Here is a 27380-nt window from a genome sequence, read left to right as displayed (position 1 = left end):
AAACCTGTAAGATGTTCTTTCTTCTGTGAAACAGAAAATATTTTTGAAGAATGTTGGTAACCAAACAGTTTTGGTTCCCATTGACTTCCATTGCATTTCTGTCATGACAACTCTCTGAGTGTTGGCATGGTAAATGGATATGACAATGTTGATATGTTTGGTCTTGGCGGGATAGCAGATCTATACAGGTGGAGTTGGGGAAGGTGTAGGTTTCTGAAAGCGCACTGCAACTGCTACAGAAAATGATGACCAGTATTTGAAATTTGAAAAATGACCTAGCAGCCTGCGCCATCATGACAGAACTTTGTATGGACAAAAATTGTCTCTTTATATGGCTCAGTGGGTAGCACTGTCGCCTCACAGCGAGAAGTTGCCTGGGTTGAGCCCCAACTCCTTTCCGTGTGGAGTCTGCATGTTCTCCCCGTGTCAGCTTGGGTTTTCTCCGCATGCTCCGGTTTCCCCCAAACAGTGCAAAGACATGCATGTTAGGTGGAATGGACATGTCAATTTGTGTGTGTGAATTCCAATGAATAATACTTCGTAACATCAAATAATCAACTTCAAAATATCCTCTTTCTGTATATGTTCCACAGAAGAAAGAAACTCATAGAGGTTTGGGACAACATAAGGGTAATTTTAGTTGAAAATGATACTTTTTTTATGTTTAGGATCCTAAACAGAACATGAAGGGTTCAAAAGTGTGACTTCACCCATTCCCATTTTAGTGACAGGTCACATTTTGCGCTGTGATGTCATCATTGATCGGATTGAAAGGATTAAGATCGTCACGACTGCGCGACAGCTTTTTACCGACGACCCCCCACTGCAGTTATCTGTCCAGGCATTTGACTCTGAAGGTACTTTTCATTTCACAAATTTCCCTTGGACGCTGTGAAGATGCGTTTCATTGAGAATGAGAAGGTTATGACTGTGCTCTGTTCTTGGCCTGATCCACAGGAAATACTTTTAGCTGTCTGGCTGGTTTGCAATTTAATTGGTGGCTGGCAAAGGAGTCTGATGCAATACAGGCAGTGAGGTGAACAAGGATCTTAAAGTGAAGAGAGAGGGAGAGAGATGGGGAAAACACATCAGCATAAAGCACATCTTGTTTTCTGTGATTAACATAGGTTTGTGCGTCACCACGATGCCGGGTACGTTCCCCCACCTCATATCCTGTCTCTAGAGGATGTTGGTCAAAGGGGTGAGAGTGTCCTGCTGTACGGGATTCACAGTGGCTCAGCACTTATAAAAGTGTCTTTTCTACACTCTGAACATCAGGTATGAAAGCACATATAACACTATAGGTAGATTTTAAAATGATGGCAGATGCACATAAGCCAATCTTTACTTTCAAGTTATGGCTGGTAACCATTTAATGGCCAGTATCAAAATTCTATACTATATTCCCTAAAGATTAATAAATAAATAAACCATGCTAGAAATTAAACTAATAGTTTTAAATACAATGTTTAAAAAGTTAATTTAGGGATCACTACACAATGGCCTGGTTTCACAGGTAGGGCTTAGATTAAGCCAGGATAAGGCCTCAATTAGGACATTTAAGTAGCTTTTATAAACGTGCTTTAGAAAAAAAACATTACTGGTGTACATCTTGAGACAAAACAACGGCACTGACATATTTTAAGATATATCAGTGCAAGTTGCTTTCAGTTAAAACAGCTCAAACATGCATTTTAGTCTGGAAATAGGCTGAAGCCTGATTTCTTTCAAAGACCTTACTGACCCCAAACTTTTGAACAGAATATTAATATGTATACTGATAAATAATACATTAAAAAAACTCACATGTGGTACTACTGACATATTTTGCATCCCTAGAGACATGTTATCCACAGATAACAAAACATGTAGAAATTGTTTTGTAATGTATGGGCTGATCAAATATAATGATGGTAATGATAATATATTCTAATTTGTGTGTGTGTGTGTGTGTGTGTGTGTGTGTGTGTGTGTGTGTGTGTGTGTGTGTGTGTGTGTGTGTGTGTGTTTGTGTGTGTGTGTGTGTGAAATGGGTGGGTGTTCAGCATGTAGAAGCAGCCAGTGTGACTTTGTTTGTGATAGACAGACTACACCTGAGTCCAGCTGGAGATACATACCTGCTACAGGGATCCATGATCAGATACAGTCTGTGGAAAACAGAGCAAGAAGGAGAGACTGGTACAAATAAAATCTGGTTTATGCTGTTTTGGTGCTGGTTTAGCATGGTGGACCATGTTGTTCATGGTCTGGAAGCTGGTGAAACTGATTGACCAAGGGCAGCTTGCTGGTCATAAAAAACAATCCATCTCCCTCCAATAGGGACAAAAGCATATCAACATCCCAAACCAGCAATGGTGGTCTTTTTATCATGACATACTGATTCAAATACAATATTGTGCTTGTAAAACTAGATACTAAAGTTCAGGACTCAACTCCTTAATATTGACAGATAAATGTTAAAAATGTATGCATGTTTATTATTCAAGCACTGGTTAAGCTCTGGACTTTGTTGAGCTTTCCTCTAAAGCCAACTGAACGCAGGAATCTCATTTGACAAGTGTCCTCAACACCTCTTCACATAAACACACACCCGAGATTACCAATATGCCTGTGGCTTTTATATGCTTATGCCAATATGGCATTTAAACTGCATGTTAACACTTTAACACCCTAACCACATGATTTCACACTTCTAGATAATTATATTGCATCCCATGAACACATCGTTGCATTTGTCAAGAGAGATATGTTACATTTTTTACACCTGCATCTAATTACTCACTGTTCTGTCTGTTTGCAGAGGTCACTCTCTCTGAGGAGGGATACGGCCTGGCTGTGGATGGATACAGAGGCAGAATGTACCATCATGACATCATCTTTGTTGAGCGTGAAACAGCAACAGTCACCGCCCTCAAGCCGGGTCATACGACACTATCAGTTGAACACAACAGTATCCGACACAACTGTGTTTTTCACTGAAACATTATGTTGTAGGGCATATGAGTATATTGTTATGGTTCCAAGCTCAATTGTGACTCAGATCTGCCCCCTGAAATAATGTCCCAACTCCCTCGCACTTCTGTTTATGTGGTGCAGCCCAGCTACATGAGTGAGTTACACATATTATGAGAGTTACACACCTGTGTGAGAGTTTATGTTTATTTGCATTTGTCTGTGTGTTTCAGCATTGAGTGTTGAGGAGGAAGAGGACAGGTGGGTGTTGGAGACAGGGAGGCAGTATTATTTGACTGTCCGTATCCATGACAGCAAGGGTCATGTGGTTCACCTGTCACAGGTTGTGCTTCATAGTTTCTGCACGGTTTGCTCCACTGCATCTCTTGACAGGAGCATAACGTCTGAACTTTAACCCTGTGCAGAATGTGGTGATTGTTGTGGAGGAGACTGAGGGGTTAGTGGCACTCGAGTCTTTGTCTGATCCATCCTGCCATCTCCTGCAGACCATCATGAAAGGAAAGACTTTAATACAGGCCTCACTTTATAGCATCGTCTCTGAGGTAACATACACACACACACACACATATATATACAAAGATTTGACAATTCATCGGTGCACATTATTCCAAGGAAAGAATCATTTGTTTTTGTAATCTTCAAAATGTAATAGCTTGTTCTTATTTCCTTCCTTTTGCGATGGTCGCTTATGGAAAACGTTAAAGTGCCCTAATGTGCTATTTTAAAGGGATGCTATTTTTACATGCATCCAAAAAACATTTTTTTTTTACAGTCGTTGTGATCGGGAGCAGCTTCTCTACTAAATAGCAAAGTTTACCTTGTTCCACGATGTTACCACCTCTCTACTGTGAAATATCAGTAGCTTTTCAGTTCTGAAACTATTGTATTGATTAAGTCACGGGCCAGCGCTGACAATACGTTTTTGTACGCGTGTATGTTTCCGTGTGTGTGTGTCTGTATGTGTGTGCGTTTGTATGGGAGACAAAGCGGGAGAAAAATGGTGTGCTTTTCAAAGGTAACAAAAACTTAGTTTTGTGGTAAAAACATAGGAATAGTTTGTCATTTTCATCCTATTGTTTGTTATATTCATTTGCTTTGTCAATGTCTTTTGCTGTTGTAGGCGATAGTGACCTTTGAAATAAGTGAAATAATTTGCCGAAGTGATATGGAGCTGTAATGCGCAAGACCTTCCTGGAACTACTTCAGCTGTGCGTTTACTGAAAAATAATTGCACACTTTAAAACGTACATAAACTAATCAGAATAGTATATAAATAGTATATAAATACATTTACTTGACATCAAACTTTTGAACTGTAGTGTATGTCTATAGAATTACTTTGTGTTGTTATAGGTTTAAACACAATTTTACCAAACAATTTTACAATACAGAATACAAGACTTGTGTTTTCATGTGCAACTCCAGTTCATTCCTGTGGGATGTTCTGCAAACCTTTTCTGAGCAAGCAACAGTAACTAAGGAGGATAAATCTTAGCAAATTCTTAGCAAAGTCTTTTTGTCATCAGTGAGCAACCTGAATGTGTACATGGATGGTTATATACTTTCACATAGACGTCAATATCAATGTTTACTGCATTACCAGAACCCTGAAAATGGTTTTACTGATACCATTATTTTTGTGCTGGTCTTTGCTCCCTGTTGGGTATTGTCATGGGTTTAATTAAACAATACCAATGTCATCAGTGTGTCAAAATCCTACTTCTGGGATTTTGTTCAGTTCATTGCTCAGTTTGAGGGGTTTAGTCAGGGTTATTTCACAAAAGTGCATTTCAGTCTTATTGGAGTAAATGGCACAAGCTGTTTGCAGATCTAGAGGGGAGCCCCACCTCAGGGGGCATGATAAGACAGAGAGCAGGAAATGAGGACACACACACTGTGAAGTGTAAAGAGAGGCATCATGGGGTGTGTTGGGAAACCCATTGTTTAAAAAGGAAAGACAGCGTGTTCCATCTGCGGGAGGCACTGTGGTTGCAGAAGATGAAACGCGTCTTAGAGGGGGGCAGTTTTATCCGAACGTCATGCAGGCGTTATGGTTCTATAAAATGAGCACCGGGGGAAACATTGCGTTAGTTTCGTTCTGCAACTTCCTGTCGATCCCCGCTTAGTTATAGGGATCATCCATTCGATTAATTGGACAAAAATGAAGGGAAAACCTTCCAAACTGCCTCCAAGGGAAATCATCCTTTAGGCAGACGTAAATCTTCCTGTCAGACCTTCACCGCGAACGCTGTGGTGCTGCTTTGTGGTTTGGCTGACTATTGAGCTGGTTAGTATTGGCTACATCAGGTTGGGATTTCTCAGCCTTCTTTAAGTGATATTTACCTAGAGTTTGTGTCTGTGACATGTTCTGTTATATTATTGTAAAAGTAGTTATTTAAAATAACTTTCATGTGTTATTCCAAGCGTTTATAAAGTTTTTGTTGCCACAGACCCACAATGATGGTTCTTTTGTAAGGGACCGTGTTTCTAAAATATAAATGCAGTATATAGTTCAGTTCAGTTAACTGAAAAGTCCCATTTATACTTTAAAAATAATATATTATTTTTAATATAAAAAATTAAATATTGTCTGAAAAATATTTGTCTTTCATAAAGTACCCACCATTAGAGTACTGTTAGTTTTATTATTTTTTTTTTTATTTACTTGGTCAACCGACTTATGTAACAGGATGGTGAAGAGTGGCCTGTCATCCCACCAATCAGAGTGCGACAGGAAGTCGAAATCTACAACCCTCTTATCCTGCATCCCTCTGTGATTGTGTTTCCGTGGCAACCCCACAATAAGCTGTATCAGCACAAAATTCAGGTGCCGTTAAAATCAATATTGTTATCTATATATGTTGGAGCATTATGACTCTTTGCTATAACTGGCTGTGTTTTCAGGTGGAGGGAGGAAGTGGCTCTGTGAAATGGGAAATGTCTAATAGTGGAATTGCCACAGTTACGGTAAAAGGGGTGGTCCTAGCAGGAAAGAGGAGGGGCCAGGCGGAAATTCAGGTTTCAGATTCCAAAAACATCCTACATAAAGTAGTCGGGAAGGTAAAATTTGCACTCACTATCACACAAACATATATATATATATATAAACTCCTGTGTCTGATGTTTCTCATTATGTGTGTACAGGTGATGGTTGTAAGGCCTGGACGGTTGCAGCTAATTCCTCAGAGGGGCGATTGTCATGTGGGGGACATGATAGATATTCCCCTGGCTCTTTGGGGCATTCAGGACCCACCAAACACCTGCTCTCAGACACCTTATGTCTTTGAACATAAACATTCAAACACTCACAGGAGCACCAGTACAAATTCTCAGGCAAACTTCTTCTCCGACACACAAAATCCTCAATGTGGAGAATCTCTACTGGAGGACAGAAATCTTGTGGCCGTCACAGACTGCTCTCGACTCTCTCTGCACGTTCACACTGAACCTTCCGGCATCTTTACACACATGTCAGGTGCATCTCCATCTCTGCAATTGTACATGGTTCATCCATTCATACTCCACTGATTTCTTCAATATTATCTTACTCTGATGGCCCTCTCATTCATTCTGGGCATATCGAACATAAAGAATAAGTGATCATCTACTCCCAGTCACACACAGAGACCCTCTCACTGCTTACACACACACACAGACACCCCCCATTTAGGATTTCCTCTCCACTGCACGCACAAATTAAAATAGGATTAATTAGTTCATTTCTCTTGGTTTAATTTAAAGCACTGGGAAAGTCAATATGCGCTCTCTCTGTGTAATCCGGTTAGTACATTAGCCCGTAAACATCAAGTTGATGGAGTGTATGCGTGTTTGTGTTTGACAGAGGATTTACGTACCGATAACTCGCACAGCTGTCTGGCACGTGAAGCCAGCACTTGGATTGTGAACTTGAACATTCTTAGAGTACATTTTTTTGGGTTATATTCACAACAGAGACTGCATTTGTTACACCCAAATAAAAATTACCAACATCACAGTTAAGGCTATATTTAGATATACTTGAATACTTGAAACATCACAGATTAAATTTAGCTCCCTGAGATGTTACATGCAATCTCAAAAAGCCAACCAAAATTATTTTGATTGATTTAAAAATAATTATTTCCTGTTTTCACTGTAAGATTTGTTGGAGATTTGTCAAACTAATGAACTCAATATTTAATGAAATGAAATCAATGTGGTAGCGCAACATGTACACCATATTATTTATTGTGTTTTTTCTTAACCTATTAATGTATCTACCTGATTTAAACCAGCCCCTCTCTCTCTCCCAGGATCTTTGCCTCCAGGTGCTGAATTCTGTGGAGGGGTCCGAATGGAGGCTCTTTCACAAGGACACGCTGTTGTTACCATAACAGTGGTAACAGAGGCATGCAACATCAGTGAGACGACAACACTGGTGGCCTACAGTCCTCTTAAAGTATGCTGTTTGTGTGTGTGTGTGCGTGCGTGCGTGCGTGCGTGCGTGCGTGTGTGTGTGTGTCTGTGTGTTTATGTGTGTGTGTGTGTGTGTGTGTCTGTGCACAACTGTGTGTGCATGTATGATTTGTGGTAAGTGTCATGTCTGTATAAAGGGTGATTTATCAGCCCTATGGTGGCTATTTATTAAGATAATGAACTGTTTGGATGTAGCAGAAGATTAATGTGGAACTGCGCTCCTGATCACTGATGTATGACTCTGTAGCATGTCAGGGACATAGAGAGCAGTGGAGCTCTCTGGTACACTCATGAGAGTTTAACAGGACAGTGTGATGGATCAGTGCTTTTGCTTTTGTCAGTCATACACTAATGAAAGACAACAACAGTTTTAACAAGGACATTATCATAAGCTTTTGACTCCACTTAACCTCTCAGTGACATTGTTCTCTCCTTCTTTCGCTCAGTCGCTTGCGACTGAGGTTCTTCTCTCGGTGGGCTCATCTCGTGTGGTTATATTCGATGGGGGGCCTCAGCCCTGGCCCCCGGCCCCCTTCCGTTTTTATAGTGACATCGAGGTGCTTCCAACAGGGAGTGTTACCGTGGAGGCACTGAGTCCGACCCAAGCAAGGACACCTCGACATGCGTATCGGGTCATGTGCACCTCCGTGGGAAAACAGGTTGGGAAAGGTCTTTAACTGCAAAGTATGACTCATATGTACTGCATATGTACACTAAATACTGCTTTTACATTGATAATAATAAAAAATGTTTCTTAAGCAGCAAATCAGCATATTAGAATGATTTTTGAAGGAGCATGTGACACTGAAGACTGGATTAATGATGCTTTGCCATCACAGGAATAAATGGCATTTTAAAATGTATTAAGACGCTAAATATATATTGATACTTTGCACGTGACGTCAGTTGTACTGGCTGGCAGGCAAGAACGTCATTCTCTAGCAACGAAAACCAGTAAACTAATCAAGCATCTTGCCAGGATGTTGCCAGTTTTAATATACAAAAGTTGGTGTTTTGAGGTGTACACGACATGTCAGATAGTTGTTGTGCAATTGGATGCACTAACCGCGTTTGTTGCCCGCCAGATATCACGTGACTGCAAAGTATCAATAGTCTGCATTATATATATATATATATATATATATATATATATATATATATATATTGTTGTCTGAAAACAATTTGTTGGATATTTTGTGGGTTTGTATGCCAAAAAAAAAAAAAACTATTGAGATAGTATTCTTCATATTAAAGAATTCATTCTAAATTTGACATTTCTCTGCTGCATAAGCCCTTTATGCATTGAGTGGGTGAAGCGCTTGTTTACTTGTGTGTGTGTTTATGTGTGCAGTGGTTGGTCTTCAGATGTGGGAATACTCCAGGACCGTTCAACGAGATTCCCGCAGTCGAGGAGAGCAGAGTTCATGTGGCGTGTGGCATCCCCGCTAGTCTCTCTCTCTCTCTTCTCTCGTCAACCACCTCCTCCCCGTCCTCACCTTCATCCATCCCTCTATTCTCCCATCACTATTCCTGCACTCAGCCTCAGTACCCCTGTGGACTGGTGAGTAATGCCCACTTTATCCTCTCTTTTTCTCGTTTTGCCCCTTCCTGCTGTTATGTCCTTTCACAAACTCTTTTATGAATCACTCATTTTCCTCTTTTCCCTTCACCTGCCCAGACCTCTCTTTTTTCCTTTTTATTTTTTCACTTTCTCACCCTCCAGGTGTTTCTCTCTTTCTGTTTCACCCCTACACCCACACCAGAACTCCGTCTCTCTCCTTCCCTCTTTTTGCTGCTCTCATTTGCCATGCAATTATGTGAGATATGCAGGGTGAAGTGTTATGGCAGTTTCCATAGTAACCGCATGCATGGGCCCTCAATGTGTGTGTGTTTCCTCTCCTGACATAGATGCTCTAGAAAGAACCAAGTCTTTGATCAATGTCAAACCCTCGCAATCAATATAGCCTCAGTAATATACTAAAACCATTTCTGAGAATGAAACATCACATCATATCTCTTATTGAAACCGAAAGACACCCGTGAGTGATGAGGAAAACTTCGATTTTTGGTCATAAATGTTCCCTTTTTGGTCACAGCACTCTGAGAGAGGCAGAAATTGCATTAGATTTACCAATTTAATGAAGCATATCATTAGTCAAAGCGAAACACACACACACACACACACACACACACACACACACACACACACAAAATGGAAAGAATAATTACAAGCCGGCAGAATGCCAGTGATCGCATGCTCACTTATTTACTTATTTACACACATTTCTACAAACCATGATGAGTGTGTGCAGTACAGACACCAAAATGGTAATATGTTAAGGACTAACTGACAAGTTGGCAAAGAAAAGAGTATTCATATTTTCTTCATTATTTATACACACATGTATTGTACTGTTCAAAAGTTTGTGGGTCGGTAGGGTTTTGTGCTCACCAATGCTGCATTTATTTGATCAAAAATACAGTAAAAAATGGTAATATATCATAGTAATGAAATATTACTATATTACTATTAGTCATTACTCCGGTCTTCAGTATCACATGATCTTTCAGAATTCATTAGTATGATGATTTGGTGCTCAAGAAATATTTATTATTATTATCAATGTTGAAAACAGTTGTTCTGCTTAATAGTTTTTTATTTATTTTTTAAAACCATGCTAATAAAAGAATTCAGGATTATTTGATGAATAGACAGTTTGATGAAAAGAGTAACATTTATTTGAAATACATTTTTTTTGTAACATTATGAATGCCTTTACTGTCACTTTGTATCAATTTAATGCATCCTTGCTGAATAAAAAAAAATCTTACATAAATCTTACATACAAATAAATAATGTGACCATTTGGTCATAAACTGACGGATGGCAAAAAAGGACTATTACTGCACATTCTTGTGACTGCTATCTCTGCAACCTTTGTTCAAAGATTCATTCACACATTAACTAGGTTCACTGTTTCTTTCTCATGATTATAGAGCACCAAATCAATAGTTTATTGCTTTTCTGCTATATTTGAAATATTTTCCCTGTGTGCCTTCTATCCACCTTATTCCTGCGCCCATGACGCTTTGCGCGAATTATGGGTGTAACTTCCGTAAAGCTGTAAAACAATCAGTGAAAAGGCTCTCTCTATGAATGCAATATGTTAAAAAGTGTCACAATGACATTACATTATTCTACTCACCCTTCAACCATCGAACATTAAAAAGAAATTTAAAAGTGTAAAAGCATCAACAAGGTACTTTCAACAGACCAAATAACCCCAAGAGCGCGAGTCTTACGCGGTTAAATATCACTGTAGTAATATCTGTATTATGTAACTTATGTTGCCTTACATTTATGTTGCATTACGTGATACTATTTCAAAGTGATTTCCGTAATTTTGACAGATTATAAATAGCATTTACCTGTGAAAACAAACCTGGAAAGAGACGTGAGGATTTGAGGAGAATATTCTTTGTGCATTCCAGTGAATTATTAATGGAATATATTGTAAATTAAATTCGGGAGATCAGACCACAAATGTGCAGTATTTGTTGTCCTTTTTCATACTTTTACAGCCGATTGCAAAGGGAAAAAAGAAAATAATCACGAGGAAAAGAAAGCAGCAACTGAAAAGAGCTTTTGCCATAGATATTCTTGTTATAACATGTCACGTTAAAATACAAAGTATAACGTTATTCTCATGATGTCTGAAAATAAATCATGAAGGAAAATTGACAGCTCATCCAGTTAAATTGACGGATCAGCTTTATTTGTAGGGCAACCTTATGATTTGAAATGATTCGTTTCAGCCTTTTTGAATGAAAGTTCCCCAAACCAGAAGTGCCACCCATAATTCAATTCGCAGTAAGCTCATCAGGAATAAGGTGGATACTCGTGAGATAGTTTAAGCATGATTTTATCACTATTTATTTAACAAGGTCACGCTTTATCTCTTTCAGTGTTTGGACTTCTTTTATTCTCTCAGAATTACTCTGATGTAATTGAATATCACATTACCATATTCTTTCATGTCATTCTTTTCTTTCTCTCTCGCAGTTATCTGTGTCCAGCACTAGGGATGCTACATTGCAGTTGTCTGTGTTTGACCAAAAGGGGGTGCAGTTTGATAATTTCACTTCCTGTTCAGTGAGGTGGTCCTCCTCTGACCCTGGTCTCCTCTCACTGGGCCCCCAGTCCACAATGACAGCGGCAGACAGACCAACTCAGACAGGCTACAAACTACATGGTGTTTTGCTTTGCACTGTATAATTGTGCCATTTTTTGGTTTTCACAATATTGTGTAAATTGATCAATTACGCTCATTTGTTTGTCCAAATCTATTAAGTTATTCAAAAATAGATTAATGCAATTCATGCATGAAATGAATACACCGCTTCTATTTTGAGTTTTTAAATTCGCTATCATATTTAAAAATGTCAGACTGATACAGCTGTCCTAATGCCATAATTTTTTTTAAAGAATTATGCTTTAATTAGTTCTGTTGCATAATATTTTAGTAATATTTCTTAAAAGCAGTTACATTATTATTATTATTATTATTACTATTATTATGCTTTTTCTAAATTAAAAAGCAGTGAAGCAGTTTTGGTAAAATATTATTAGTTATTTATCTATTTCTAAATCAATAGTTCATAACAATTAATTTGATTAATAACACTTTGTACAGTATATATAGATATATACATGTATATATGAGATTATTTAATCCTTATAATCAAGCAGTGAAGCAGTGTTGGTAAAATATTATCAGTTTATTATTATGTTAAATTATTATATTATGTTATTTTAAAATTTATGTTGTAACTTGTTTGAAATCAGTGAATACGATTTATTTTTACTTGGTTATACCACATACAATTTTTAGAGTAATTAAAGTGAGACTTTTTCTTGAAAATGGTATAAAAGTTTGATGCTATATGAAACCAACACATGAGTACATTTATAAGACACAGGATTTAGACTAGATTTTTTTTTAATGATTTTTCTTTCCTTATTGTGGACAATCTTATTTGCCATTGAGCTTAATCTAATCAACTCGCCTGTTCTACAGCCTGCCAGGTTCTTCAGTCCCACAGACAGACAGGAACCGTGACTGTCAATGTCACTCTTACATGTCCAGAGGTGTGTGTGTGTGTGTGTGTTTATTGTGTTTTTATTTTGATCTGTTCTGTAATGTGTCCATATTTATATTTGTATGCCCGAGTAACACTTGAACTATGTGTGCTGTATAAGATGTTGACAGCTCCAGCATCTCAGTGTGTGAATCTGCGTTTGGTAGATGACGTACAGTGGGCCAGACACTCTGTCACTTTATTCAACCATCCAAAAGTCACAGTGAGCGAATTCATCCCTCTCCATCATATCTCATCTGGCCTGTTTTTTGTTGTATTTTAATGACTCCTCAATCAATCCATTCATCTCTGTAGGAAAATCTGACTTTGATCTATGGTTCAGGTCACTTTCATATCTATCTACAAGACAACCAATTGGCAAGCATTAACCACATGATGGACACCAATATAATACAGGTTGGAAAATAGTCTGTGCAGGTTCAAATATTTCTTGTAAATATTTTGCAATATAAATAACTAGTTCACTTATAATCTTTCTATCCCAGGTGTCCCCACTTCAGTCTGGTTCTTCGACTATTTTGGCTCATGACCTCTGTCTGACCTCTGATCCTGCTGTGGCCTCCATTCTTGTCTCTGACATCACAGATTTCCAAATTGACTTCATTAATATTGTATGACGGAGACAGACGCTCCTCATCTCTTGCATTACTTTTAGGCATTTTACTATACCGTATTACATTTTTATCATCTCATGTTCACTGAATCTTTGTCTCCTATGTTGATGGTTTTTAGATTGAGGTCAGACATTCTGCTGTAGTACGAGTGCGTGTTTTGGATTCAAAGAATCAACCGTTTCTTCATCATTTCCTGTTGCTCATGAACCTCATGCTTATCCCTTCTTCATCAATCATTTCTGTGGAGTGAGTCCAGACCATGTGTTTTGTATCAGTCCTATTTCACTATTTACATACATTTTCATGAGATAAATGTTTGCTGCCCGTAATGGAAGGGTTCAATCTCTAAATTCTGTCCTATGACTTCTTAATAAAGAGTATGTAATATCTAATACATAATATAAATGAATAGATATGCTGGGGTTGAGGTGTTGGTGAGATGCTGTAAAATCAGTATGGAGTGATGCAAGCGCCGTGGCTTAGAATTGAATAAGGATGCATAACTGAATCTAAACTGAAGTAGTAAACAGAATAAAGAATTCCAATTCAGTTTGAAATGACGGAAATACGATTAAAATGGTATGAAATTTAAAGAAATAACTGCTATAGGAGTCATTTTTATTGTAAAGTTTCAGTGTGAATTACAAATCAATTGTATACACATATGGGGTATTTCCATTTTATTTTCAAATTATTTGAATATATTCATTTTTTATTTCTGTCATTATTTCTTTCACATAGAAATTATAGTTAAAACAGATGGTTTTTGAATTGTATTTTACTGTATGCTTACAGGGAGGCGGGGCCCGTGGACGAGTACAGCGTGGGGTTCCATGTGACAGGCCTGGCAGTGGGCGTGATCAGTCTCCACCTCTCAGCAGTGGACGGTCATGGGCGTGTTATAAGCTCCTCCCACAAGAATATGGAAGTTTACCCTCCATTCAGTCTGCAGCCCAGTAAACTCACTCTGGCAGTTGGAAGTGTGCGACAAGTGGGTCTGACAGGATGCACCAAACCATATGTTAGTTTCCTCAGAATTGTATTTTTGAGTATAAAGATGTATTTGATGTTCAGGTGAAATTGGAGGGAGGGCCTCATCCTCAGTCCAGCGTCAGGTTCTCCGTGAGTGACAGCTCTATTGCCGTGGTAACAGAGACTGGACTGGTCAGAGGTGTGGCAGTGGGTGTGGTCAAACTCAGAGGAGCTGTCCAGACACAAGATACAGAAGCCCCACTTACCTTTGTACAGGTAGCACACACATGGATTTGTAATAGATTTCCTGCGATGCGAGGCCATACATAAAAAAGTATTATTTACACAGACGACCACATACCTGTGGCATTAGTTGTAGGGTCCGTTCACACAGAACAAGTTTTTGCATTCCACTGTGAACAAGTTAAAAAAAGTTCAACACGCCTTTATGCTCTTTCATTTCTCTGCCCCATGTCTTGCATTTTTGCATCCCACTGTGCTGCTTTTCCATAGGTTTTCCATGTAAGCGTGTGCTAGACAAACTGTTGCATCTCAAGACTTTTTTTTCATTCTACTACTGTGTTTTGTTTTTAAAGGGATAGTTCACCTAAAAATGAAAAATCTGTCAGTAATTACTCGCCCTCATGTCATTCCAAACCCATAACACTTTTGTTCATCTTTGGAACACAAATGAAGATCTTTTTAATGAAATCTGAGAGCTTTCTGTCTTCTCCATTGACAGCTACACAACTACCACTTTGACGCTTCAAAAAGTTCATAAAGAGATCGTAAAACTAATCCATATGAATTAAGCGTTTTAGTCCAAATTTTCTGATGAGACACGGTAGCTTAATATAATGAACATAATAAATTTACTCTTTTATTCACATTTAAACATTCATCATTCATCAGTTGTGGAAAACGGAAGCTCAAGCATGTTCGCTTGTAATTAATGACAGAATTTTCATTTTGGAGTGAACTATCTCTTTAAACACAAAATAAATGTTCCGTTTGAAATGTCCCTTAATCACATAATTATAAAGATGACTCGGGAGCAAACATATATGCATGATTTAATTTTCCATTTCCATGGCACCCAGAATGAATAATTAATAGGCCCAACTACTTACCTACTGCAGCTAATCCAACCTTCACCCCATTCCGCCTTAATTAAATGCTTTAACCACTGCCATCACTAACATCTGTTCTCATACACACACACAACATCTTATTTATTATTTAAATTGTATTAAAATTGTACTATAAGAAATGTACACATTTCTAAGGGTGTGTTCACACTTGTAGTTTGGTTCTCTCTTGGTTCTTTTTGTCTTGGCCAAAAAAGAAAATGATACATTTAGTACTGGTTTGCTTAGTGTTTCCACTGATTTTTAACACCGATACAAAAAATAAAATAAAATAAATAAAATACACACACACTAAAAAACGCTTTTATAATATATACTTTGCGTCAGAACTTACCGAATATACAAAACAATGCTGTGTGCTGGGCTGAAAAACAGCATGTGACAAAAGAAGTCAAAAAGTACCCAGATGACCTACTACTAGATTCTGAAGTGTGCATAAGATGGACACTTTACCATCCCATTAGACCACGGGAGAGGATTAATGAATGGCAGTGAAGTGACGCAACATGATAATGACACACTCATACTATATAAAACATACTTTTTTAGTGGTTGTAAACAAAGTAATTACTTAATTAAAATAAGTACCTACTCAACAGAGTTTGTGATTTTCCGTGTGCTTGCGCATTCTCTCCTTTTAAGTGTCGCATCTTGTGACATTGTGCTGGTATTTGTTCATTTAGATGTGTTTGGTCAGTGTGGCATTCATTTTTCAGTCAAAATGCACAAGAGAAAAGGTGGGTCTCTAGCACCAAAGTTCATGTTAATCAAACCAAACCTACTAAGTGTGAATACACCCTTAAAGGGTTAGTTCACCCAAAAATGAAAATTCTGTCAGTAATTACTCACCCTCATGTTGTTCCAACCCCGTAAGACTTTCGTTCATCTTCGGAACACAAATTAAGATATTTTTGATGAAATCTGAGAGCTGGATCACTCCTCCTGCAGGCTTATGGACACCTTAACTTGCTGGCCCAGAAAATGTATTGAAGACATTGTTAATATAGTCCAAGTGACTCCAGTGGCTCAATCTTAAGTTTATAAAGCGACGAGAATACTTTTTGTGCGCAAAAACAAACAAAAATAACGACTTTATTCCACTTTTCATTTCCTTCTCTCTGGACCTCGAGTTTTTTTTTACGTAGTGTAATAGCGTAGCGCGTCTGTGTTTCACGTCACCACGTATCACACATGACCAGAGTCGCCCAATAGTGAGCCTACGTGGTGACGTGCAACACAGACGCGCTACGCTTAAACACTACGTAAAAAGACTCGAGGTCCAGAGAGAAGGAAATGAAAAGTGGAAGATCATCTTACGGGGTTGGAACAACATGACGGTGAGTAATTACTAACAGAATTTTCATTTTTGGGTGAACTAACCCTTTAAAGGTATAATGCTTTCACATAAACCTAATAATTGTGATTTAACTGTATGTGACGTGATCAGGATGAAGTGGAGGTGTTTAACCTGACAGCAGTGAGGATACAGGCTCCTTTAGTTACTCTATCTGTAGGAACAGAGGTTTGTCCTTCTCATGCTCATTATTATTGTGTGCAGCCATGTTTTTTTTGCTGCTTGTATAAGGAGGGGTTTGGATGAATCTTTCTATTTAGATGCCGGTTTACTTGATGGGGAAGGACAGCGGTCAGAACCCTCTCTCTCTGGGTAGTGTCGAGTCTGGCCTCAGGTTCCACTGGAGTCTGAGCAAACCGTGTGTGCTGGAGATCAAACCCAGGCATGCACAGGTGAGATGCACACACACAGCTTAAACTGACTTGTATGAACACTTGTTTGTTCATTATGCTGTCTGTTTTAGGTGGGCGTTAGTGTGTCTCCCTCTCACAGTTACTCTGTGCTAGTGAGAGCCGAAGCTCCAGGCAGGACCAGCCTCAAAGTGCGTGTGCAGCTCGAAGAAATACACACCAGCAACACTTCATTATCTGATCATCTCACTGACGAGATACATATTCTGGTAAATACATCTTCCACAAAGAACCACCAATGACAAGCTATTTATAGGAGTCACATCATGAGGAAGCAGATTTTCCTTGATCTTCTGAGATAAAAGTGTTCTGTATTGTAATATAAAGGCTTGTTTTTATAATTAGATTTAATAAAATAAAATAATAACAATGTACTGTAACCCACACAATCTCAGAATACATAATTCATCACAGATTATTTTAGTCAAACAGATTCAACAAGGCTAATCAGCAAAACAGAATATCTGGATGTTTAAAATACTCAAGAATGAGTTAATGGATGAATAATATTCAAAGTCACCATAAGTCAAAATAAACAATGGAATGTTGCAGCATTTATTATTAATGATTTATTTGTGTACATCATTGTTTTTTTTTTTTTTATTCATGCGGCCTCATAATCTTAAATCAAAATAACTTCCTCTCCCTCTTGCAACAACATCTCTTCTCTGATAACGTGTTTACTAGCGAGGGCTGGACAACCTGTCACTCACATGACATCAATAGAAACAACCATCCAATCAATTCCCAATGGACAAAATCAAGTGCCACCCAACATTTTTAATTCGAGAAGCTGTTTCACTCAGATAAACGTCACTATAGGGAAGAAAAAACTTGTTTTCTCTAAAAAATATATATTTTTTTCTTTTTTCTCTAAATGTCTCTTTTGTTCTCCCTCTTTTCTCAGGTGTTTGAAGAGATGCAATTAACAACAGGAACCCTAGGTTCCATCCTCATGTCTCCCCTTTCTCAGTACACCCTGCAGAGCAATAAGTGAGTTTGTATGCCTGTTTCATGTCAGAAATTTGTATTTATTTATTTATTTTTTGCCCAGCTTGAAAAAAATTATTTAGCACCCACTCCATGAAGTCTGTTCTACATCATTGCCTGATCAAAATTATATTTACATATTTCCCCCCCCTAAATTTTACTGAAGAATTGTCTGAAGACCCTGGTTGGTTTCATATAATCTCAGAAACAACCACAAGTATTTTGCTGTTTAGTCAACGGACTGGTTATGCTTGGTTTTAAAACGTGTGTTTTCAGAGACTCAGTCTGTCCAGTCCGTTACACCTTTAGCCGGTGTGTCTCAGGGGCAGGGCTTGTCACTATTGATGATCAAGGGGTGTTGAGAACAGGACCTGATACAGGCGTGGCTCTTTTGGAGGTTTTTGCCATGGACATTTGTGGTATCAACCAAACACTGTTGATCAGTGTGAAGGTGAGTGTTCATCATGATAATTATTACCATAGGTAACCCTCATTTTAGATCCTCATGTCAACCTTTTTCCTTCCTTAGGTGTCAACAGTGTGGTTTGTACGTGTTTTGACTGTGTCATCCGTGTACAGTGATGATGAGCAAGCCCTTCCTGCCTACCCTCTGGGCTGGAGCATCCATATCAAAGCTCTATATTATGACAACATGGGACAACAATTCCACTCCCATAATATGCAAACACTGGTCACCACTAACAGGCAATTACACAGATAGACATGTTTGTGTGACTCCAAGTACTCGCAGTAGTGGTCTAATCTTTTTTTCTGTCTCAGAGATGACCTGGTGCAACTGATAGTTGACAATCAGTCGTTTTTGGTTCAGACGGTGTCACCCGGTCTTACTGTTTTGAGGGTGCAGGGAGACCCTATAAACCCTTTTCTGAGCGATTACACCACTCTGTTTGTGGTGCCTGCCATCTCAGAGCCCCCAGGATTCCTGCGCTCTGGGGATATCATCTGTTTCAGCTCTCCCATTACAGACCAGCAGGGTAAATCAGTAGGTTACTAGCAAGCAGAGCACTGGTTTTAGTTTTCGTAAACAAACCCTTCATAAATCCAAAGTATACTCCATTTTTGATGTGAACACTTTATGTATGCTTACGGCCGAGCGTGTAGGCGTTCAAAGTATTCTCCTGTGTGCAAAAACATGCGCTTAAAAGCACAGTATGTAAGTTTCACCGCTAGAGGTCACTTTTTCAAAACAATAACAAAAGCGTAGCTTGATGATGCCGTGAATGAACGTGGAATCATGGGAGTTCAACTCCACAGCGGATGGAAAGCTCGGGACTCAGGCAGAAACCATGTTCATGGATGAACTAATGTAATACATTTTAATAACGTTACTGTGGTATAAAGCAGGGCGTGGCCGAAAGCCTGGGACATTTCACATTGCTGTTTTAATTATGTTTATATGCCGCAGTCGGCCGCTGCTGCTCGTTTCGTTTTGTTGTTTATGATTAATGTTACGTTTAAAGTTCACATCCATGTCAAAGTACACAAGAGAAACTAATTAGTGCAAAACAATTAAGGAGCAAATTTAAGCTGAACATACAGAATATGCATGGTTAGAAAAGTCTGGCTGTTTGTATGTCATGCATGCTGTACGCATACCCTTGTGTACGCATAAAAACCGAAGTATACTTTGAGCATTAGAGTATAGAACGTTTTTGCATTTGTTTTTTCCTCTTTAAGGTCGGCGAGGGAGATGGGATGTGTCATCAAGTCAGATCCTTCAAATTAACTCTGAGACTGGAGTGGCATTTGCAAAGAATTCTGGGATGGTAGTGGTTTACTACAGGCTAGAGGATGGGCAGCAAACCTTCAGAGAGGTAATCAGTGCCGTGGTATTACATAAGTGTCCTCACATTTTGTGACATAATAGCTCTATTCCCCCTTACCTTATATACAGCGAAGCTGTATATAAATTGTAGTTGACAATGGAAGCCCTTCGAGTTAAAAAAAATGTCCAAATCGATCACTTGTGTGGTTCCATCTCTGTTAGGATGTGGCACGGTAGCTCACTAAGTTTTGGAACAGACCCATTGTGAATGTTTTGATTTCAAAGACTCTTGTGGTGTCATGCAGGTAACAGTGGAGTCTGCGTCCATTCCTGTGATCATTCTTCCTGCTGATAGGCTCCTCACTAACTGGCCCGAGGCTTCAGAATACACAGTCAGAGTGGATCTCAACACCTCTTCTGCCAACATAGGTGACTCCTTTCACCTCCACGTGAGATTCAGGAAGGCCAGTGTGCACAAACCGTCTGACATGCCATTAATCCGATTGCGTAAAGGTTATTAAAGAATAATGAGGGATATTTAGACCGTTAAAGAGATTAAAGAAATAAAGGGATTATAATCCAAATATTTATTTCCAGCTGGAGGATCCACAGATCCCCTTTAATCGCTTAAACACTTAATCCTTAGACTAGAAATGATTCTCAGTGGTGATTATCTCTAACTGTTTAACTGTTAATTAAAACAAGTGGTGGGTGGGAAGTTTTACATGCGCATCTTCATTATCTCAACTCTGTTTGATCTTCCTAGATCTTGGATCCGGGCAGGATTTTCACTTTCAGAGACATGGATAAATGTCTGTGCAGATGGAATATGAGGTTGTTACTGAGTCTTTCTTTTTCTTTCTGCATGGTAGCTCAATGCAATCTAGACCAGTGGGAGGTCATAGAGGAGAAACTACATCCTGAGGCCGAGCTAATGTGCTCTTTACACTTTGGCGCCCCCTACCTAGAGATAAGAATACTGCAGGATATCTTTCACGCAACGCCCTTCTACAATACAGACACAGGTGGAACAAGTTTTACAAAACCTAAAATACTTTTAAGATGCTGACTTTTTTTTTAAAGCATCCTGTTATGCTTAGCGTCTGAGAGATTCTAACTGTGTTATGATAATTCAAAAAACAATTGAAGTATCAGTTTGATAAATCCTTGCTAATCCTAATCCTATGAGAATGGATTATTAACACATTTTCAAACTTGGTATTATGTTTAAAGCATCCTTCAATAAAAAATATTTATTTATTTATTTTTTAAAATGTTATTATTTTAACCACGAAGCTAGCCTTTATGGTTGACCTGTCTTGTCATGTCTTGTTTCAGCTCAGTACAGCTGCAGGATCTCTGTGCAGGCCCAGTCAGACTCCATCCTCCATCTTCTGTCCACTCTGCCTGTCTCCATCTATCTGTCTGCTTGTCTGCAGACTCAATCAGCCCCAGCTGCCCTGCCGTCGCTTCCTGACTCACCCCCTTCTTTTCAATCTTCCGTTCGGCTCCAGTATGTGCCAGCTTTCCATTGTCCTGTCACCAAGATCAAACTTTCCTCCCAGCTGCCTGTGGCTGAAATCACAGTGTTTGGCACCACAGACATGCTCAGTGCACTGAGGGTGAGAATGAGAGGGATCATGGGAGAAATCCTTATACTGCTTGACTGAATTAATTGTTTTTAAAATGCATTTGAAATTAAATGACTTTTCAGTTTCTTATTTCTTGACTCTTATCTAATTAGGTTCAGTCAGACACAACAGACATTGTGCTGTCTGATCCGGTCCGGTCAGATGAAGACCCCACCCTCCTCCTCATTAGAGTCTATTCAGCATCACATTTCCTGGATCAGGTACCGTCTACTGCAATCATTACCCTGTATACAGACCTTTCTCCACAAACACACGTCGTGATGGTGACTAGAGTGATGGACGGCCAGGAGTCAGGTTAAAGAACAACAAACACACTTCTCGCAATATTCTACATATACGCTACCGTTCAACAGTTTGGGGTTAGTAAGATTTTTTTTGAAAGAAATGAAAACTTTCTTTAAATAGTATCACCTTAAATAGTGATGCCCCTGTAAGCAGCACAACTATTTTGAACATTGATAATAATACGAAATGTTTCTTGAGCATTTTCATTGAGCAAATTCAGCTTTGCCATCGCAAGAATAAATTATTTTAAAATATATTACAATAGAAAACTGTTATTTTCATTTGCAATAATATTTCAAAATATTACAGTATTTTTAAATAAATAAATGAGCAAGAAACTTTAAAAAGCATTAAAAAGATCTTGCCAACCCCAAACTTTTGAACTGTAGTGTAACAGACATCTTTGTTTCTGTAACGACTACAGTGCTTTTATTTGTATGTTCAGGTCACCTTGGAGCAAATTTGGGGCTTGGTTTCATTTTGATTTTTGCTCTTTTTTCTGTACTGGCCACCACCGCTGCACTTTTCATAGGTAAGGTCACACATAAGAGTTTTAACTTTCAGCAACACTGAATATGTTTGCTGTCCAGTGATTCAGTGCTGTCCGACTTCAGGCCCTGCACATCTTATATTCTCTTAAATGTTCCATTTCTACAGCGTACAATACCATGCTGTCTCTCACACAAACTGTACCTGCAGTCCTCAGACCCTCTAATACAGGTGTGTTTGACCTCAAGGAGGTGCATGACACCCCCACATTTTATTTGATAGAGCCGCTTTACATTAAAAGTCAGCATGAAATCGAACCTATTTTCTAAATGCACCAACATTTGCTTATTATGATTTAAAAGTGCGAGACTCATATGCTTATTTTTTTAATCAATGTTTTCTAATTTTCTTTCAGAAGAGGACAAAAAATATTTCTATCTGAGGATCCCACCATCACTGCAAACACAAGTAGTCCTGCAGAGAAAACAGTGGCTCCGGAATACTAACTAACTTACTGCACCTCTGTTATGTTATTCTCTCTGTCATAAATGAAAGAACCATGTACTTGAAAGTTTTGTTACAATGGGTAAGGATGCTTGTCATGGTTCATCTACAGTTCAGCAGTAAAAACATGCAAACCACTTCAGGTTCCTGAAGAGTATCATTTTCAGACTATTTTTACTTTAAAGTTTGGGGTCAATAAGATTTTTTTAAAGAAATGTATTCAGCATGAATTCATTACATTTATCAAAAGTGACTAAAGAAATGTATGTTACAAAATATTTTTATTCCAAATAAACGCAGTTCTTTTCAACTTACATTATTCAAAGAATCAATAAAAAAAAGTATTATAAAAATATCAAGCAGCACAAAAGAAATGCAGCAAATCAACATGATTTTTGAAGGATCATGACATTTTGGACTGGAGTAATAATGCTGAAAAATCAGTTTTGTTATCACAGGAATACATAACATTTTAAATATAACATTTTATAGTGTAACAAATGATTTAACAGTATTGTTTTTACTGCATTTTTGATCAGACTTAATATTAAAAACATCTTGTTGACCCCACTATAGAACAATAGTTTATAATGCTAGTTACGTGTACAGTCTGAATGTCACCCATCTAAACAACAGACAATATTTTCAGAAAAAAATATTACCTTGTGATGAGATCAAGTGAACAGGCAAGCATGACACGAAACCTCATCAAGCTGAACTAATTACATTTTCACCTAGTTTCACAGACAAAGCTTAAGCCTAGTCCCGGACTAAAATTAACTGAAAGCAATTTGCACTGACATATCTTGCACTGACACTGACAAAAAATTTAGTGCTCTTGTTTTGTCTCAAGATGTTCATCAGTAATGTTTTTTTAAGGAACATTTATAGAAGCTACTTAAATGTCCTAATTAAACTAAGGCTTAATCCAAGCCCTGTCTGTGAAACCAGGCCATTGTATTTATGTAGCGGTGACGACGCAGATTGGCTGGCAAATGATCTACCACAACACACACACATAAATGAAAAATGAATCTTTATTTAAAGTAAGAGAGGGAGAGAGAGACAGGTTTGGTGGTTATACACCTCACACGCTCTGTTCAGACAGCACTTTGACAGTTTTCCAGCACTCTTCTCGGTTTAGCTTTCATCTCATTAAAGATAAGAAACACTGCCTCGTTGTGGGCGGAGTCACTGAAATCCCTGTGGAGTGGCCAATCCTGTCTCTCCTCCCGTGGTCTCCCTCATCCTTGCATACTGGTTAATGAGAGACTAGTGCTGCTTTCTCCTGAACGAGCATCCTGTTAACACAGAAACAATTCAGTCAAAAACTAATTCTATATTTCGTCACACTTCACAGTAGCGGAAAATGCACTTCTATGGGGGGGAAAAAAGCACTTTGAAAAAGCAGAGCAAGGAAAAGGTGTCCAAGACGCTTAAACGTTTTAAACAAGGTCAGAAGCATATCATTGCATGTTAGTTGCTAGCGAGTGCTTTTTTAAAGCGCTTGAGGTGTTTTCACCAATGCATTGCTTACATTTTACAGTTATTTTCTTATCTATAACTGTTAGAAATTCAAGCAAGTCGTTTCAACTTGAAAAACAGATCATCCTGACAGGGCTTTTGAACTTCAAAGACTTCAACAGAGTAAGAGAGTGCGGCAAACAGAAATACATTCATATTTATATATAGCCTTTAATTTATACACAGTTTGGCCAAGAACATTGCTTAGGATGTACATTTGTTTCTCTTTAAAAATCCCCACAACAAATAAATTACCAAAATAATTGTTAGCTGCTGCAAAATTCTCAAAAAAATTATAAAATCATTCGGTTTTATAAATTTGTGCTTTAAAGTAGTAATTAAACATTTTTAAATAATAGAACATGTGTCTATTTTTTGGACAGAGAACCAAACAATTAGATAGTGTTGAATCATTGAGACAGAAATCTGCAACTGACTCATTGGCTTTCTTCTGAACTGTGCGCCAGAAGGGCAGCGAGTTTCAGAGCTTCACCAATCAAGCTTCAGCTCAAGAAGAGAACCATGATCAAGTGGGAAACACTAGGTTGGTCTGTGTCGGCGTGTTGCCATGGCGCTGCTACATTTACAAGCGCATGTGTGTGTATCTCTGATCTATGAGTGCATTTTTCTAGCCATACTTCTCCCACACGAAAACATGAATTCATTAGTCATCTTCTGAAGGCTGTCTTTTAATGTGTTAGTGTGACATGTTCTGAATGTTCTGCTGCAGGAATGAAGAAAATCCCACTGTGAGATTCTGCTTATGAGATAATCATCAAGAATCCGTGCGACCACTGGATTGATAAACAAGGTTCTTTCATGCTTTAGTGTCTGTGCACTGGCGATACCTTCTGTGAGGCGTGCCTTTCCTCCGGTAGGCTGGCACAGCACTGTAGAGCATCCTACACATAAGACCACCGTCTGTGCGTGACTGAACACCGTAGTGATCTTATAACAGCCTGCAAAGAGAGAATGGCGAATAATTTCAAACATACTATAATACACAAATCAATGTCTATTGTACGTGGAACACAATTTTTCTGTTATTTTATACACACAAATAAATAGCTCATACAGAATTTTTATTTTGATTGTCACTCACGATGCTCCATGTCATTGTAGTTATTCCCCTCATTAAAGCGGTTAATTACACAATTTTGTACCTTTATTTGTGTCAAATACTACTGCGCTTCAAATCAAACTCTGTATTCTTGCGATTCACCTCATAGCTGGTTGGTTTGGTTCATGGCTTATAACTCAAACACTTTTTAAAAATCCCTATGGGAAAGATATTCCCACAACAAAGCTGATGATAATTTTTGTCCTGTTCCCCATGAGAACCAATGTCTCATAGGGGACCTGCTTGTTTGCACAGAGCACCAAGGCTGCAGATGTTACCTGGGCATTTGACATCCATAAAATAAGAGTTGGGACTCTGTACGAGACGCTTCTTCTTGTGTCTTCTCTTCTCCTCCTCTGGCGTTGGGTGCAACAAGTCCTTCGCGAGCTGAAAGTGATGAGAGATGTGTCAATCACCTTTGCCAACTGGAGTAGAGAATCTCAGCCATGATAGATTTATTCAAAACTCTTAGAAATAAAGGTTTCAAAAGCAGATTTTCACAGTTATGTGCTCTCTCTCTCTCTACATATATATAAACATTTTAGGTTCCCCAAAGAATCCTTCAGTGAACAGTTCTTAAAATAAACTTTTTTTAGTGTGAAGAACATTAATAATCCTTTTTAAGAACCTTTATGCAATAGCAAGGTTATGGTTGTTAAATGTTCTTCATAGAACCATCAATGACAACAAAGAACCTTTATTTTCAAGAGTGCAGGAGGCAGCCATGTTATGGCATTTTAACTCAGCTACAACGATAATACAATATGAGCACTCGTGTAAACGTTGTACAGAAAAAAACGCGTTTTTTACATAACAATAGCATAAGCTTGATGATAGAGCTGATCAGCTGATTGTCAACACCACCACTAGAAAGGGTGATCTGATTCATGACACACTTCCGCATAACAAACTATATGAGGCACATCCACGCGTATTAATTCTATTTAACGTATTATTTATTTACTAAATCTCAACTAACTTACATATAATAGTGACGGTTTTATTTGTAAGAGAATTGCGATGCTCTCCACGAGTTTCTAACGCATGCACGCGGCCATCTTGTCGTTCCTAAACACATAGCACGCGCTTCGCCCTTTTCTACTAAGTTTTAACCTCAAAATATGTGAAATTAATTAAACGTGGCCAGTAAGATCAAGAAGACAAAAGCCTCCCCTGATCAATCGATACGATGAAATCCACATACCAAGTGTGATTACGTTTTAAATGGACTTGATTGTAATAGCACGCACTTACAGGCATGTTGGCGACAGTGGAGCAGCAGCCGAAAAGGGGGGGCGAGCGGAAATACATGGCGTATATGAACGGGGCTCTTGAGCAGGGGCAGGAAATACTTCACATTTAATAAAAGCATTTCTTCTTAACCCATATTAACTAAGTATTGAGCTAAGACAGGCTGTGGGTTATGTTGGATTGTTGAATTGTGACATAGACTCTCACATATCATGCTTAATAATACATAAAGGCAACCTAACATAAAGGCCACATTCAAAAGCATAATTTGGTGTATTATATTGTATAAAACATACTTATTATAATTAAATAATAATTATAATAATATGTTTAACATATATTTGTGATCATTTCAATGACTTTTGCCAATTAATGCAATGGAATTTCAAATTATTAAAATCGTTTATCTGAATAAAGCATATTACAATTACTAAAACTAAAGCTAAATATAAATATTATAAAATTTAATTAAAATGACAAAAGCACATAACAAAATTACTTAAACTTAAACTAAAATATAAAAATACAAACTTAATATGTTGTTAAATACTAGGCTATAAGATAAATAATACTAAAATAACACCACTAACAATTCTGTGTTATTCTGCTATAACTACTTCATTTAGCAGCTTAGAGTACTTATAAATAAATATCTGTTGTGACAAAAACAGTTTATAGCACAGTTTTCACATT

The 27380-nt window shown here is 38.1% G+C and overlaps 3 protein-coding genes across 3 annotated transcripts; 2 read left to right on the top strand and 1 right to left on the bottom strand.

The window, feature by feature from the left end:
- The first annotated feature begins 4860 nt into the window (after positions 1 to 4860).
- On the top strand, positions 4861 to 13792 carry LOC308704362 (nuclear pore membrane glycoprotein 210-like). Its single transcript, XM_081388586.1, has 12 exons — positions 4861 to 5260; positions 5663 to 5800; positions 5878 to 6033; positions 6118 to 6448; positions 7266 to 7411; positions 7875 to 8087; positions 8780 to 8989; positions 11492 to 11681; positions 12507 to 12577; positions 12689 to 12790; positions 12883 to 12984; positions 13074 to 13792. The coding sequence occupies exons 3-12, from the start codon at positions 5911 to 5913 to the stop codon at positions 13203 to 13205; spliced, it is 1620 nt and encodes a 539-aa protein (XP_081244712.1). The 5' UTR covers positions 4861 to 5260; positions 5663 to 5800; positions 5878 to 5910; the 3' UTR covers positions 13206 to 13792.
- A 74-nt stretch (positions 13793 to 13866) lies between these two features.
- Positions 13867 to 22928, top strand: LOC308704498 (nuclear pore membrane glycoprotein 210-like; the record flags this gene model as incomplete). The annotated part of the gene is made up of 18 exons (XM_081388868.1): positions 13867 to 13871; positions 13998 to 14193; positions 14277 to 14450; positions 16770 to 16844; positions 16937 to 17068; positions 17140 to 17295; positions 17994 to 18079; positions 18353 to 18527; positions 18606 to 18781; positions 18857 to 19071; positions 19775 to 19911; positions 20168 to 20291; positions 20735 to 20887; positions 21201 to 21484; positions 21607 to 21808; positions 22245 to 22331; positions 22457 to 22519; positions 22704 to 22928. 18 exons carry the CDS (start codon positions 13867 to 13869, stop codon positions 22796 to 22798), a joined length of 2535 nt encoding a protein of 844 aa, XP_081244994.1. The 3' UTR covers positions 22799 to 22928.
- Positions 22929 to 23811: 883 nt separating this feature from the next.
- On the bottom strand, positions 23812 to 26765 carry rps27.2 (ribosomal protein S27 isoform 2). The gene is made up of 4 exons (XM_081388559.1): positions 26691 to 26765; positions 25715 to 25823; positions 25165 to 25275; positions 23812 to 24093 (listed from the first exon to the last, which is right to left on the bottom strand). The coding sequence occupies exons 1-4, from the start codon at positions 26745 to 26747 to the stop codon at positions 24065 to 24067; spliced, it is 306 nt and encodes a 101-aa protein (XP_081244685.1). The 5' UTR covers positions 26748 to 26765; the 3' UTR covers positions 23812 to 24064.
- Positions 26766 to 27380: the final 615 nt, after the last annotated feature.

Source organism: Scardinius erythrophthalmus (genome assembly GCF_964197995.2).
Source record: "Scardinius erythrophthalmus genome assembly, chromosome: 16".
NCBI lineage: Eukaryota > Metazoa > Chordata > Actinopteri > Cypriniformes > Leuciscidae > Scardinius > Scardinius erythrophthalmus.
Note: the sequence above shows the minus strand (reverse complement) of the source record. Positions and strands in the feature narration are given on the sequence as shown.